Source organism: Pleurodeles waltl, chromosome 7 (assembly GCF_031143425.1).
Source record: "Pleurodeles waltl isolate 20211129_DDA chromosome 7, aPleWal1.hap1.20221129, whole genome shotgun sequence".
NCBI lineage: Eukaryota > Metazoa > Chordata > Amphibia > Caudata > Salamandridae > Pleurodeles > Pleurodeles waltl.
Window position 1 is genome coordinate 1,288,999,082 of NC_090446.1, and position 16,656 is coordinate 1,289,015,737.

Below are 16,656 nucleotides of genomic sequence, written 5' to 3' on the forward strand. Positions count from 1 at the left end.
CCACCCACACCAGCATGCATCATGGGGCAGTGGGTCAGCCCACTTCAGCCACTGGCTATTTTAATTTCATTATGGCATGCTCCATTTATAAGGAGCACATCTACACCCAAAGTAGTTCCCTTTAAAGTCAGGGACTACTACGGCAATGTGTGCTTTTATTTAGACAAAACCCATTTTTTAGATGTATAGGGCCCAGCAGCTTACCAAATAATAAAGTTTTGCAAAACCCATGACAAAACCAAACAAGATTGTCAAAGCCAATCAATCAATCAATCAATCAATCATTCGCATTTATAAAGCGCGCTACTCACCCATAAAGGGTCTCAAGGCGCTGGGGGGGGGTCAGTGCTCGAAGAACCAGGTCTTGAGCTGCCTTCTGAAGGAGAGGTGTTCAGGTATGGCGCGAAGGTGGCTGGGCAGAGAGTTCCAGGTCTTCGCTGCCAGGAAAGAGAAGGATCTTCCTCCGGCGGTGGCTTTGCGGATGCGGGGTACGGCTGCCAGGGCCTGTCCGGCGGATCGTAGAGTGCGCGGAGGAGTGTAGAAGGAGACGCGGTTGTTGATGAGTTTGGGTCCGAGGTTGTGAAGGGCTTTGTGTGCGTGGGTGAGGAGTCGGAAGGTGATCCTCTTGTTGACGGGGAGCCAATGGAGTTTTTTCAGGTGTCCTGAGATGTGGTGGTGGCGAGGGATGTCCAGGATGAGTCTTGCGGCAGCGTTCTGGATCCGTTGGAGTTTCCTCAGTAGCTTGGTGGTGATGCCCGCGTACAGGGTGTTCCTGTAGTCCAAGCGACTGGTGACGAGGGCGTGGGTGACGGTCTTCCTGGTGTCGGTGGGGATCCAGCGGAAGATCTGGCGGAGCATGCGTAGGGTGTTGAAGCATGCCGAGGTCACCGAGTTCACCTGTCTGGTCATGGTGAGGGATGAGTCCAGGATGAAGCCGAGGTTGCGCGCGTGGTCGGTGGGTTGGGGAGTGCTGCCTAGGGCGGGGGGCCACCAGGAGTCGTCCCATGCGGTGGGAGTGGGGCTGAGGATGAGGACCTCCGTCTTGTCGGCGTTCAGTTTCAGGCGGCTGTCTGTCATCCAGTTCGCCACTTCCTTCATTCCTTCATGTAATCTGGTCCTGGCTGAGGTGGGGTTGTTTGTGAGGGATAAGATGAGCTGGGTGTCGTCGGCGTATGATATTAGGTCGAGTCCGTGTTTGCGTGCGATGTTCGCCAGGGGGGTCATGTAGATGTTGAAGAGAGTGGGGCTGAGGGAGGATCCTTGAGGTACGCCGCAGATGATCTCCGTGGCTGTGGATCTGAAGGGGGGCAGGCGGACTCTCTGAGTCCTTCCGGAGAGGAAGGAGATGATCCATTCGAGGGCCTTGCCTCTGATGCCGGCGTTGCTGAGGCGTCGTATCAGGGTGCGGTGGCAGACCGTGTCGAAGGCTGCGGAGAGGTCCAGGAGTATGAGGGCCACGGTCTCACCCTTGTCGGTCAGGGCTCTGATGTCGTCCGTGGCTGCGATGAGGGCGGTTTCGGTGCTGTGGTTGGTCCTGAAACCGAACTGTGTGGGGTCGAGGGAGTTGTTGGTTTCCAGGGCGTTGGTGAGTTGAGTGTTGACAATTTTCTCAATCACTTTGGCGGGGAACGGCAGGAGAGAGATGGGCCGGAAGTTTTTGAGTTCGGTGGGGTCTGCTGTGGGTTTCTTTAAGAGGGCGTTGAGCTCTGCGTGTTTCCAGCTCTCCGGGAAGGTGGCGGTGGTGAGGGAGGCGTTGATGACATCTCTGAGGTGCGGTGCGATGATGTCGTTGGCTTTGTTGTAGATGTGGTGCGGGCAGGGGTCCGATGGGGATCCGGAGTGGATCGAGTTCATGACGTGGGTGGTCTCCTCGGTGGTGGTTGGGCTCCAGGTGAGGATGGTGGTGATGTCGGTAGCGGGTTCCGGGGGGGGGTTCGCGTCGGTGGTCGGGAAGCTGTTGTATATGTGGTGGAAGAAGGACGCGAGGGAGTCGCAGAGGTCCTGTGATGGAGGGATGGAGTTGTTCTCTGTGTCCGGGTTGGAGAGCTCTTTGACGATGCCAAATAGTTCCTTGCTGTTGTGGGCGTTGTTGTCAAGTCTGTTCCGGTAGGCTGTTTTTCGTGCGGCGCGGAGGTGTTGGTGGTGTTGGCGGGTGGCCAAAAGGCCAGCAGCCAACTCCCGACCTATTAGCTTTGCCAATGCTTGTTATGTTTCTGCCCACTGTGTTTACCCATTATGAGCCTGATTACGACCGTGGTCCGCGGGAGCACCACCACCAGGCTGGCGGTGCTCCTTTGGGCATTCTGACCGCGGCGGTACAGCCGCGGCCAGAAACGGAAAGTCGGCGGTGTACCGCCGGCTTTCCGCTGCCCAGGGGAATCCAGCTGCGCCGCCATGGGGATTCCGACCCCCATACCGCCATCCTGTTCCTGGCGGTTTCGGCTGCCAGGAACAGGATGGCGGTATGGGGTGTCGTGGGGCCCCTGGGGGCCCCTGCAGTGCCCATGCCAATGGCATGGGCACTGCAGGGGCCCCCGTAAGAGGGCCCCACTTAGAATTTCAGTGTCTGCTTAGCAGACACTGAAATTCGCGACGGGTGCTACTGCACCCGTCGCACCCCTTCCACTCTGCCGGCTCCATTCGGAGCCGGCTTCCTCGTGGAAGGGTGTTTCCCGCTGGGCTGGCGGGCGGCCTTTTGGCAGTCGCCCGCCAGCCCAGTGGGAAACCCAGAATGACCGCCGCGGTCTTTTGACCGCGGTACGGTCTTCTGGCGGTTCCCGCTTGGCGGGCGGCTCCCGCCGCCCGCCAAGCTTGGAATGACCCCCTATGTCTTTTAAATGATCCTCACTTGCATTCTCCCAGTGTCTCTTTTCATCCCCCAGTCCTATGACACTCTCTCTTTTAATTGTTAAATCCTTTGTCTCTATAGTCAGCAGTTCCCTCCCCTGAAGAAGTAAGTGTGTTTAAGCTTCCCAGTAAAATACCCCTATTGTGCATTGGTCACTCTGAGTAGAAGAGGCTGACCATGATCCCTCAGCAGATTGTTGCCTTCTCATTCTACTGGTAATCTCATGGTCATATGTTTCCATGGCAGGGCAGCATCTCAGATTGCAAGCTCAAGAGTAATTTAGCGTTAGATTAGAGTTGATTTGGACAGCACTCTGGTGCATGGATATGTTAAAGTCAATGGGAGCATTGACAGCATCAACCCAAACCGCCAGGAGCAAGATTATGCCTTAATAATGGTGTCTCACTTTCAATGAGTTATACTGTAGTCATAGATACAGCATACCCATGAAAATAATTTCAACTGATCCCGAGACATGGGACTCACAACAATTGAGGGCCAGGCACAATACTCCCACCAAATGAGTGAGCCTATTACAAGACATATAAAGTCTAACTAGTAACTGGAATTTTGCACAAAAGCATGAAATTACAGTGTGGGCAACTGTGTACTAGTGTATGAGACTCATTCAAACAAAAAGGATGAGACTGTGCTTCTAGATGCATGCAGTCAGTGACGTTGTGGGCATATGTGCATGTATGTGGGTATTTGTACAGCGTAAACTTAGCCGGGAGATTGGAGCACTGTGCAGGGTGAAGAATACAATCAGTGAACGTTATCAAGGAGGAGCAGAGAAGCAGCTGCTGAATTCTGTGAGAGGACAGGGAATATCTACAGCTTGAGATGCTGCTTCAAGAAGTGAGACCCCTACCCATTGAGACAGACTGCAGGCCTGATTTAGAGTTTGCCAGATTGGGTACTGCAATCACAAACATGACGGATATTGTGTCTGTCATATTAAGATCTCCATAGGAGTTAATGCTGAGTTTATCAATGAATATTCATGTATTTTGAGTGTTGAATGTGCATAGAAAATGTATTAAGTTAGAGAAAATAATGCACGCATTTGAAGGGGCACCAACTAGAGTGGCCGCCAATGTTCACGAAGTGTACTTATTAATAGCTCATCAATATGAAATGTTGAGCTTATGTTTGATTGATGTAGTAATATGGCATATTAAGGGTTATGTGTCATGTATTAACTTTATTAATTGTGGGCCTTAACGTAGCAAGGTCTTGGGCCTAGTTGCATAGCCTCATGTCAAGCTGCATTTTCTGGTGTTTTATAAAATGGATGCTTAGAGAATTAAATTGTGATTTTCCACTGTACTGACCAAGTGTTCGTAGCTCATTCTCATGAGAAACTGCTTGCTAGAAGATGCTGTACTTGCTAGTGAAACAATGGATATCATGGTGTGTGTGAGTCTGACATTCCCAGGAAGAGACAATGGATGCACTGACTGAGTATAAGTTGCAACAATATTATTACCTGACAAGGCGAACAATGGGAACAGGAGAAGAGGAGTCTATCATTGACATGTGCACCATGTAGTAGTAAAACTGTAGATTAGAGGTTTTATTTTCATTGGACTAAATGTAAACATGCGATTCCTTGACCAATGAGGATGTGGTAATTAGTTTTAGGAAATCTAACTTAGCCGGACAGCACCGGGAGGAGAGGGATCATTTCCAACGTTGTTATTTTCCTTGACCAGACGTGTTTAACTTTATTGCTTAGAGACTTTGCTTTTTCTAAACTTTGATGCTGAATCCTGATGTCTTGCTGACTGAACTGATGTCCCGTTGACGAAGACTGTCACAGCTTGCTGAATCATATTGAGGACAGATATAAAGACAATGTTGCTGATTGCTATGTATATTTGCTTTTGTTTCTGGGTACCAACTGCTAATTTTGATAGAGCCATAGTTAGATATTTTTCAAATTTGTGTGACTAAATTGTTTTGCATGAAGTCCAAACATGCTATTCTAATCTGATGTTAGTTAGGGTCCGCACTGATGAAGGTCGCCACATGTAATAACAGTTGATGTCTTTTCTTTGCTGAACTAAATGTATGTTATGTTGTTTGCACAGTTATTCTTGCTATTAAAGTGTACTCTAACTTTAGAATGTGTAGTAGCTCAAGCTTTGATTATATTGCGATTCTTTCACCGCTTTGGTCAGCCTGTATTGTTTCTGTATGTTTATCATTTGATTTTGAGACTAAAGCCCTCATTATGTCAATGGTGGTAAACACCACCTACCGCCATGGCAATGGGCGCCAAAAGACCATCGCCGCGGCTACCAACCGTCGTCCGTGATTTCTGTCAGGAGGATGGCGGAAATCCGTCTGTGGCCATGCCAGCGGATGGCGGTAAGGTTGCACTGCTGCCAGCAGCAGCGCCACGCCAGTAGTCCACCGCCAGCCGCATTATGACCCGTAATATGGCCTGGCGGTGTACTGCTGGGGGACGCTGCTGCTGGCAGCAGCGCCCCATCCCGTCTCCTGCTGGAGGACTCCCTGAACACAGGTAAGTTGGGTCTCTGACAGGGGAGGGGGGCGAGGGTGTTGTGTGTGTGTGGGTGTGTGTGTGTATGTTTGTGTGTGCATGAATGCAGGTGTGTGTTGAGTGTTGGTTGCGAGTGTGCAATTATGGAGGTGTGAGTGAGTGTATGTTGTGTGTTCTGACGCGTGTCTTCATGTATTTTTGAAAGTGTGTGCTGGTGTGTGTGAGTGGATATATGCAGGCGTGGATGTTTGTGGGAAGGGGAAGATTGATATCTCCAGCCCAGTGGCTGTTACCGAAGCCAAACCGCCAATATGATAATATAGTGGAAATTACCGCCAACCTGTTGGCAGTACTTTCCGCCATATTTCCGCTGACCGCCAGGGTTGTAATGAGGGCCTAAGTTACTTGACATTAGCATTGTTAATATAGTAAAATAAACATTCTAACTTTTACATATAGGCGTGGTTATTCATGACTGCAAGGTCATAGTGTGTATAAATTGCTGGCTCCCATTGATGATTGATGTATTTGATTGTTATGGTTATTGATGTGTATTGGTATGGGTTATATGGTGGGAAAACCTTGATGCGCAGTCAAAAGGTCCATCGACCTATACGCGTCTCCCTTGTAAGTTTACCTAGTAAGGTCTGACACGCTAACATAGGCCATTAAGGGATCATAATATGGCGGATGGTATATCCGTCACATTTGTGATGGAGTAACCCCCCTCCACCAAACTCTAAATCAGGCCCTGTTTCTAAACGTAAGACTTGAAAGAAAGAAAAGTGATGCAACTTCAAGGCATGAGATTTAAAGCATGAGAATAACAACCAACGTGTTGGGCCGTAGTTTTATTTTATGTATGTTCTTTAACCCTTGTGATCAATGCCGTGTGTTACCATTTGGTGAGTGCTGGTCTTTTCTGAGCGAGTTGCTGTCTGGTCCAGTTCAGCTCTATGAGCTTCAACATTGTCCAGCCCTTGCAATGTCTGCCTTTAGATGGAGAAGTGATTATACAAGAAACGTACCACACATGACAATTGCACCAAGTTTTAATGATATTAAGGGCACGTTTTCTCAGTTGGAAGAAGACATCACTTTTGATATTGTTGACATATGAGCTCTTCTCCTGCTTTGTTCAATCGGACACAAGGGGCCTTAATTAGAGTTTAGCGGTACTTCCACCCTTGCCAAGCTCACTCTGTTTAGATCCTGTGAAGTGCCAGGTTTACATCAGCAGAGCATTCGCTGCTCCGCCAATGTAAATGTCCGACGTGGTGGCGCATGGACTAAAGAACCGCAAGGTCAACCGCCAGGTCACCAAGACTGTCCCTGCCCTGTCCTATTGCTGGTGGGTCAACAATACTCATACGATGAATGGCGGACACAGGAAGAATTAAATGCACAAGTTCACGCACGTGCCTGGGACATTTGTTTTTATTAAGAGAAAACAAACTGCTAGTTTGGGAGTTTGTTTTCTCTCAACAAAATAGTTTGCTAACTGGCTAAATTAAAGATGGCACCCGCTCGGCAACCCTGCAGCAAGTCCCTCTGCAGCACAGAGCCTGCCAGGCTCTGGGGGATCTCTGACTATAGCAGCCTGTAATTTCAAAACAACCAAAAAAGGAAACAGTAATCTTGCCATCACCTGACACAACAAGTCTGAACAATGTTGGAGTAGAGTTACTCACTTCACTCCATTATTACATCTAGCAGGTAAAATGCACCTCCTTCTGAAAAAATCCTATCCCTGCTTCTCCAGAAACTAAGCCAGGTGCCACTAACGCTTGATTTTATTTCACCTCCAAAATCTGCATTTTTCACACCTGTCTCAAACCTTCCTCCAAAACCACATATCACCAACCTCCTTCATTGTTTCAGGCTCTTAAGATCTGCAGACACCTTGACCACCCAACTTCGGAGACTGCATTACTACCTACTCCCTTATTTTCAAATTTGTAAACTTGGTACCCATATACCCATTATATTAAATTGTGTATGACATATCTCACAATATTCCTAATAAAAATACAATATTATTATTTTTATAAAAATAATAATAATAATAAAAATAATAATAATAATAAAAGTAAACGTTATCCCTCATTTCAGCTCCACGTGGGTTTTAACTCTGGTGTCTGTTACTGAACTATCTCAATGGACATCAATTGATTGTGATCACTGAGCGGTCGTCTGTTTTGGATTTTGGTTCCTTATTTGCATGTTCTACTGTGAGTTTTAAATGAATTAGCCTATGGATGTGAAAAGTGGAAACGTGTCCTGTGAGTACTTTCTGTTGATGTTTAGCATGAAGATGGAGGGGTCGATCGAGTCTGTACAGAGAATTTCAGAACTTGCCTGTCATGTTGCTGGACAGGAAGATGTGAAGACAGTCATTCCTTGTGTAAGGTTTTTAAAGAGTTTTTAAACGTATAATCTGAAAGTCAGTGGAGTCTAAACCGTTACATCAGAAATACCATGGTTTGTTCTTTGTAGATATCCTATGAAACAAGGAGATTTGTGAATGCATTGAGGATGGGTGCTCTGTCTTTTTTTGCAACACTGGGCATCCTTTAAGCAGGTGCACCAGGTTCAAACAGGCACTACACTATTACAATGAATGCGCTGCACCTCAAGGCAGCCAGGAACTCACTCAGGTCATTAAGCAGCGCATTCAGTCAAACACGGACCAGCTGCTTCTAAGCCACTTTGTTTCTCTGTGCTGGCAGCAATCCTGCACTTTAAAAGGTGGTTGGAGATTCCCCAGTAGGCAGATGCAGTGAATGACCTCAACTGTCTGCAGAGAGATGTGGGGTGGGCGGGGGCATGGTTTCCCCTTTCACCTCTCCAGAGAGGTCCTCAGAGGTCACACTGACAGTGCACCTCCTAAGGGCATGTTCGCCCCTGCATTAGTTATATATCATGGGCGCAGAGGCAAAGTGATTCATTCGCGTGGGGCTACGTCCCAATGTAAATAAGGGAAGGCCCCCTCAGGACAGCTCTGGCACTACATGTGCGTCAGTGCTACCAGTATTACTGAAGGGGTGCACAGGCATCTGCAGCTCCTTCTGTAATACCATAGTGCCCCAGGGGTGCAAAAAACAGGAGAACACCCCACTGCACCGCCCTTGATACTCTGTGCAATACGGACCCTGACAAGCTCCATTTGGGTGACAGCAAAAGATAGCATTAATTCATAAGGGTGGCACAAGCCGATGCTTAGGGCTAATATATTTTGCAACAACTGAGGTTGGAGTGGCTAAGCCTTTAGGGTGTTAGAGATCCTAGAGATGGTGGCTGTCGTTCTGCCTTTGACATAGAAATGATGACATTAATGATGAAGTTGCTAGCGAATACTGAAAGGAAGACAGATGGTTGCACAATGATGCTCTAGAGGGTAGCAGAGCACACTCTTAGGTTCTCTTGGTGCTGATGTGGGTGCATTTGTGTATTAATGGAGCGACGGATAATGAGGCTGTTGGAAAGCCAAGGTTTTAGTGTTGAGAGTATTTGCTTTTTTAAGATTGAAGAAAGGAATTACACGCTAGTTTGAGAATGATCATTTGTTGTTCTGCATATGTAGTGGAGGCAGGTGATTGATCGTGTTGTGGGGAAGACAAAAGAGTGGTAGACAAAACTTTTTATCACAATGTATAGCTCACAGTAATTATTGAAACCGGTGTATTACAAGATGTCTGTACTCTAGGCTTGAACACTTTTTACCTTACCTCTTCTTTAGCGTTTTTAACAACCACCAGGTGAGAACTCATATTTTTACAGTTGTTTTGGCTGTCTATCCAGTTCAGCAGTTGCATAGAAAGGAAATAACAATTTCCAGCATAGAAGATCCAGTTTCTGTCACAGTAGCTGCATTTCAACTCTGTCAATAGGAAAGAATACATTTGTCTGAGAAATTCTTATAATCGAGGAAAATGCATGCCTGCTTGTTCTACTGTGTTCCACTTAGATTTCATTTTACCTGCATTCTCACCCCAGAGAGTGACAAAAGGTAAATAAGACGATTCAGCTATGACAATTACCACTACTTCATGTTCAGTCGAACTCAATCTTTAACGCACTGAAATTTAAAGAGGCACATTATATGTAAATGTACCAACATCTCCAAGAATTCATGTGTAAACAACGGAATATAAACAATAAAATACGTCGTGGTTTAAAAAAAACAATATAACTTGGTTTACATCAGTAGATGTTCCTTCTTCTTACCTCCTGGTTCTCCAGCAAATTAAGAATTGGAAAACTGCCGAGATTTTGACGGCGGCCCTCACCTGGGGCCAGATGTAGGAAGCCTTTTGCGAAAAACGCAGTTTGCGAGGCGCAAAAGGCCTTACGCGATGCAGAGTCACATTTTGCGAGTCGGTACCGACTCGCAAAATGTGATTCCGACTCTCAAATAGGAAGGGGTGTTCCCTTCCTATTTGCGACCGCATCGCGATGTTGAGTTGCTTTGTGACCGCGAAAGCGGTCGCAAACCAACTCGCAGTTACCATCCACTTGAAGTGGATGGTAACTCATTCGCAAAAGGGAAGGGGTCCCCATGGGACCCCTTCCCCTTTGTGAATGCCACAAAAAAGTATTTTTCAGAGCAGGCAGTGGTCCTATGGACCACTGCCTGCTCTGAAAAAACCGAAACTAAATGGTTTCGGTATTTTTTCTTTTTGCAGCTCGTTTTCCTTTAAGGAAAACGGGCTGCAAAAAGAAAAAAAAAAACTGCTTTATTCAAAAGCAGTCACAGACATGGTGGTCTGCTGTCTCCAGCAGGCCACCATCCTCTGAGTGCCTAGACTCGCTATGGGGTCGCAAACTGCGACCCACCTCATTAATATTCATGAGGTGGGTCTTTGCGACCCCATAGCGAGTCTCAGAAGGTGTCTGAGACACCTTTCTGCATTTCATTTTGCGAGTTGCAAATTGCGAGTCGCTAGTACTCGCAATTTGCAACTCGCAAAATGAAACCTACCTACATCTGGCCCCTAGTCTCCTCTATGAAACACGTTGTTAAAGATACATCTGCCACACGATTGCCAGCCGCATAACATGTGGAGCTATGCCGTATTGCGACAGGGCCTTTCATAGCTTTTTTGTGTTCAAAGCTGCCATGAAAGCCATGGTTTTTGCAAACAAGGAACATGCTGAAATGTACAATTCTATTTGTGATGCTGAAACAAGTCCAAACAAGTCTCTATTTTGGGCGGGAAAACGTGATGGCCGCCCGCCATTCCATTTTCACCAAAGGTATTCCAACATTTTGGCTGCTGCCCTTTCATTCAAAATTCCCACTCACAGCGTCAGAGAACTTTACATTTAGCCAGCAAGTCAGACTTGGGATGACTGCAATGGGGCTTCCATCACGGCACTTCTCACTTCTGCATCCTCCATAATTTAAATGAGGTCATCAAGCATTTAGAAAACGAACTTTCCAAAGTAGTTGATGAATTGTGGAAAATTATTTGAAGTTAATTGGAATTATGCAATTGCATATTGTGCTTTCATGAACTCTAGTCTGGGGGTCATGAACACCTGAGGAACATTGACGCTAACGACGGTATGAAAAAGTAGGCTTTAATCCATCTCCAGAGGCCCATGGCAAGAGAGGCAACTAATCCACCAGAATCCCACCAGTGCTCTGCTGGTCATGGAATAATGCATTTACACACATTCTAGCATTCTAACATTCTAAGAATCGCATTAGAAGGTACACAAGCAATAATTAAAGAGACATCACTACATAAAGTGACATATAGGAGCAATGAGCATAATACAAATTTAAACATCACACTACCTTATTTCCCTCCTCTGCAAGAAAATAAAAAATAATGTAATATCATTACAGCACTTGCGATAAATCATAATCCAATGGTTTGGCAGGCAATCTAACTTCACAATGGAAACTTGTTCTAGCCATCTGTCTGGCATCACTTACATCAGGAACTATACATGCATCAGGTTCCTTTGTGACAGTAGGTTGCACAGCGACATTACTGCACCTGGACGCATTGGGTGAAGCAGCATCAGAGCACAATGTGCGGCCAATGCAAATGTGAGCACCAGCAGCATTCTGCGCCAGATCTAAGGATAATATCCGATCAAAAGCATCTCCTTCAAGCTCATTATCTGAAACTCTTCTAAAATAATTCAATTCCGCGTGGTATTCAGAAATAGGAGCTAATCAATTCTTGTTCCACCACCCATTCTGATGCTATAGACCAGCACTCTTGCTTGCTTTGAAAACTCTTACAGGTTGGGAGAATCTTGAATCCCCTTTCCTCACATACAGAGTTTCTTGATTAAAATCCAGCTGCCAGAGAAAAACTTTACGCATCTCACCTTCCCTCCTATTATCAAAATAATGTTTTGTCTGTTTTGTTTTCCCAAAACTCTACAACAAACTTCAGACTTTGTAGAAGATGTAGGGGAATCTTGATCAAGAGTACCATTAGAGATTAACCAGTTGGGAATTAATTTAAACTTGGGATTTCTTTACATCAATAATGAAAAGGAGAAACCCCTGGTAGGACCCAAGGGTAGGTCGCTCCCCCTGCCGCTGCAGCTCCTCCAGGTTCCTGAGTTCCTGAGACCCACCCCACAGTAAGTACCCCCCACCTCCCAGCCCCTCGTTCTGCCCGCGCTACTCACCCTCTCTCCTGCTTCTTTTCCTCTTTCCTTCTTCTCTGTTCTTCCTCCTCGCTCCTCGTCTGTATTCTTCTTCTGTACTCCTCTTCTCCCCGTCTTCTCTCCTCTTCTCTTCTTCCTCATCTTCTGCTGTGGTATTCTGCACTCTGTTTCTTCGTTTTTTGTATCTCCCTCCGTGTTCTTCTGTGTTCTTCTGTCTTCCTCTGTCTTCTTCTGTCTTCCTCTGTGTTTTTCTGTCTTCCTCGGTGTTCTTCTGTCTCCCTCTGTGTTCTTCTGTATTCTTCTCTGTTCTTCTGTCTTCCTCTGTCTTCTTCTGTCTTCCTCTGTGTTCTTCTGTATTCTTCTCTGTTCTTCTGTACTCCTCTCTGTTCTTCTGTGTTCTTCTGTGTTCTTCTGTGTGTCTTCTGCTCTTCCGGTCTTCTGCTCTTCCGGTCTTCTGCTCTTCTGTTCTTCTTTTCTTCTGTTCTTCTTTTCTTCTTGTCTTCTGCCTTCGGCTCTTCTGCCTCCTCCGTCCTCTTCTCCCCGCGCCTGCCCTCCTGCTCCTGCCTCATCCCCCTCCCCCACTCGCATCCCCCCCTCTATCTCCCCTATCTAACCCGTTCACTTTCTACCTCCCTCACTCCTCCTATCTACCTATCTCTCCATCTCGCTATCCCACTATCCAACTCCCTCACTCTCCACCTCCTCCTATCTTCCTATCTCTCTATCTTTTTCCCTATCTATCGATTTCTCTATCTACCTTTTCTCTCTACCTATTTCTCTATCTCTCCCCCCCTCCCGCCACCCCCTCTATTACCTATCTTCCTATCCCCTCACTCTACCTCTCACCCTCACCCACCTCTACAACCCCCCTCCCCTATCTTCACAACCCTACACCTATCTTTCTCCCTAATCTCCTAAACCTCCTAACACTCTCCCCCCTCCACCCTTAAACCCCCTCCCCAGCTCTTCTCACTCTACCTGTCCCCCCCCCCCTCCCTCGCGCTTTCCCGCCGCGACCTCCTGCACGCCCCCGCCCCCCAGCTCCCATTCGCCCCCAGCTGACCCCTCCCCCCCCCTCCTACCTCATATGGCGGCCGCTGCGCGACAGTGGTAGCGACCCTTGACCCAAGGGTAGGTCGCTCCCCCTGCCGCTGCAGCTCCTCCAGGTTCCTGAGTTCCTGAGACCCACCCCACAGTAAGTACCCCCCACCTCCCAGCCCCTCGTTCTGCCCCGCGCTACTCACCCTCTCTCCTGCTCCTGCTTCTTTTCCTCTTTCCTTCTTCTCTGTTCTTCCTCCTCGCTCCTCGTCTGTATTCTTCTTCTGTACTCCTCTTCTCCCCGTCTTCTCTCCTCTTCTCTTCTTCCTCATCTTCTGCTGTGGTATTCGGCACTCTGTTTCTTCGTTTTTTGTATCTCCCTCCGTGTTCTTCTGTGTTCTTCTGTGTTCCTCTGTCTTCTTCTGTCTTCCTCTGTCTTCTTCTGTCTTCCTCTGTGTTTTTCTGTCTTCCTCGGTGTTCTTCTGTCTCCCTCTGTGTTCTTCTGTATTCTTCTCTGTTCTTCTGTCTTCCTCTGTCTTCTTCTGTCTTCCTCTGTGTTCTTCTGTATTCTTCTCTGTTCTTCTGTACTCCTCTCTGTTCTTCTGTGTTCTTCTGTGTTCTTCTGTGTGTCTTCTGCTCTTCCGGTCTTCTGCTCTTCCGGTCTTCAGTCCTTCCGGTCTTCTGCTCTTCTGTTCTTCTTTTCTTCTGTTCTTCTTTTCTTCTTGTCTTCTTGTCTTCTGCCTTCGGCTCTTCTGCCTCCTCCGTCCTCTTCTCCCCGCGCCTGCCCTCCTGCTCCTGCCTCATCCCCCTCCCCCACTCGCATCCCCCCCCTCTATCTCCCCTATCTAACCCGTTCACTTTCTACCTCCCTCACTCCTCCTATCTACCTATCTCTCCATCTCTCTATCCCACTATCCAACTCCCTCACTCTCCACCTCCTCCTATCTTCCTATCTCTCTATCTTTTTCCCTATCTATCGATTTCTCTATCTACCTTTTCTCTCTACCTATTTCTCTATCTCTCCCCCCCTCCCGCCACCCCCTCTATTACCTATCTTCCTATCCCCTCACTCTACCTCTCACCCTCACCCACCTCTACAACCCCCCTCCCCTATCTTCACAACCCTACACCTATCTTTCTCCCTAATCTCCTAAACCTCCTAACACTCTCCCCCCTCCACCCTTAAACCCCCCTCCCCCAGCTCTTCTCACTCTACCTGTCCCCCCCCCCTCCCTCGCGCTTTCCCGCCGCGACCTCCTGCACGCCCCCGCCTCCCAGCTCCCATTCGCCCCCAGCTGACCCCTCCCCCCCCTCCTACCTCATATGGCGGCCGCTGCGCGACAAGGGTAGGTCGCTCCCCCTGCCGCTGCAGCTCCTCCAGGTTCCTGAGTTCCTGAGACCCACCCCACAGTAAGTACCCCCCACCTCCCAGCCCCTCGTTCTGCCCCGCGCTACTCACCCTCTCTCCTGCTCCTGCTTCTTTTCCTCTTTCCTTCTTCTCTGTTCTTCCTCCTCGCTCCTCGTCTGTATTCTTCTTCTGTACTTCTCTTCTCCCCGTCTTCTCTCCTCTTCTCTTCTTCCTCATCTTCTGCTGTGGTATTCGGCACTCTGTTTCTTCGTTTTTTGTATCTCCCTCCGTGTTCTTCTGTGTTCTTCTGTGTTCCTCTGTCTTCTTCTGTCTTCCTCTGTCTTCTTCTGTCTTCCTCTGTGTTTTTCTGTCTTCCTCGGTGTTCTTCTGTCTCCCTCTGTGTTCTTCTGTATTCTTCTCTGTTCTTCTGTCTTCCTCTGTCTTCTTCTGTCTTCCTCTGTGTTCTTCTGTATTCTTCTCTGTTCTTCTGTACTCCTCTCTGTTCTTCTGTGTTCTTCTGTGTTCTTCTGTGTGTCTTCTGCTCTTCCGGTCTTCTGCTCTTCCGGTCTTCAGTCCTTCCGGTCTTCTGCTCTTCTGTTCTTCTTTTCTTCTGTTCTTCTTTTCTTCTTGTCTTCTTGTCTTCTGCCTTCGGCTCTTCTGCCTCCTCCGTCCTCTTCTCCCCGCGCCTGCCCTCCTGCTCCTGCCTCATCCCCCTCCCCCACTCGCATCCCCCCCCTCTATCTCCCCTATCTAACCCGTTCACTTTCTACCTCCCTCACTCCTCCTATCTACCTATCTCTCCATCTCTCTATCCCACTATCCAACTCCCTCACTCTCCACCTCCTCCTATCTTCCTATCTCTCTATCTTTTTCCCTATCTATCGATTTCTCTATCTACCTTTTCTCTCTACCTATTTCTCTATCTCTCCCCCCCTCCCGCCACCCCCTCTATTACCTATCTTCCTATCCCCTCACTCTACCTCTCACCCTCACCCACCTCTACAACCCCCCCTCCCCTATCTTCACAACCCTACACCTATCTTTCTCCCTAATCTCCTAAACCTCCTAACACTCTCCCCCCTCCACCCTTAAACCCCCCTCCCCCAGCTCTTCTCACTCTACCTGTCCCCCCCCTCCCTCGCGCTTTCCCGCCGCGACCTCCTGCACGCCCCCGCCCCCCAGCTCCCATTCGCCCCCAGCTGACCCCTCCCCCCCTCCTACCTCATATGGCGGCCGCTGCACGACAGTGGTAGCGACCCTTGACCCAAGGGTAGGTCGCTCCCCCTGCCGCTGCAGCTCCTCCAGGTTCCTGAGTTCCTGAGACCCACCCCACAGTAAGTACCCCCCACCTCCCAGCCCCTCGTTCTGCCCCGCACTACTCACCCTCTCTCCTGCTCCTGCTTCTTTTCCTCTTTCCTTCTTCTCTGTTCTTCCTCCTCGTCTGTATTCTTCTTCTATACTCCTCTTCTCCCCGTCTTCTCTCATCTTCTCTTCTTCCTCATCTTCTGCTGTGGTATTCGGCACTCTGTTTCTTCGTTTTTTGTATCTCCCTCCGTGTTCTTCTGTGTTCTTCTGTGTTCCTCTGTCTTCTTCTGTCTTCCTCTGTGTTTTTCTGTCTTCCTCGGTGTTCTTCTGTCTCCCTCTGTGTTCTTCTGTATTCTTCTCTGTTCTTCTGTCTTCCTCTGTCTTCTTCTGTCTTCCTCTGTGTTCTTCTGTATTCTTCTCTGTTCTTCTGTACTCCTCTCTGTTCTTCTGTGTTCTTCTGTGTTCTTCTGTGTGTCTTCTGCTCTTCCGGTCTTCTGCTCTTCCGGTCTTCAGTCCTTCCGGTCTTCTGCTCTTCTGTTCTTCTTTTCTTCTGTTCTTCTTTTCTTCTTGTCTTCTTGTCTTCTGCCTTCGGCTCTTCTGCCTCCTCCGTCCTCTTCTCCCCGCGCCTGCCCTCCTGCTCCTGCCTCATCCCCCTCCCCCACTCGCATCCCCCCCTCTATCTCCCCTATCTAACCCGTTCACTTTCTACCTCCCTCACTCCTCCTATCTACCTATCTCTCTATCTCACTATCCAACTCCCTCACTCTCCACCTCCTCCTATCTTCCTATCTCTCTATCTTTTTCCCTATCTATCGATTTCTCTATCTACCTTTTCTCTCTACCTATTTCTCTATCTCTCCCCCCCTCCCGCCACCCCCTCTATTACCTATCTTCCTATCCCCTCACTCTACCTCTCACCCTCACCCACCTCTACAACCCCCCCTCCCCTATCTTCACAACCCTACACCTATC

General features: G+C 48.3%; 1 protein-coding gene across 1 annotated transcript in view; it reads right to left on the reverse strand.

Annotated features, from left to right (window-relative positions):
• LOC138246184 (CD209 antigen-like protein C) overlaps window positions 1-16,656 on the reverse strand; it is a 202,237-nt gene that overhangs the window by 80,328 nt on the left and 105,253 nt on the right. The window contains exon 4 of the mRNA XM_069200511.1: window positions 9,086-9,237. Within this exon, the coding sequence (XP_069056612.1) occupies window positions 9,086-9,237 (152 nt within the window). The remainder of the gene's footprint in view (window positions 1-9,085; window positions 9,238-16,656) is intronic.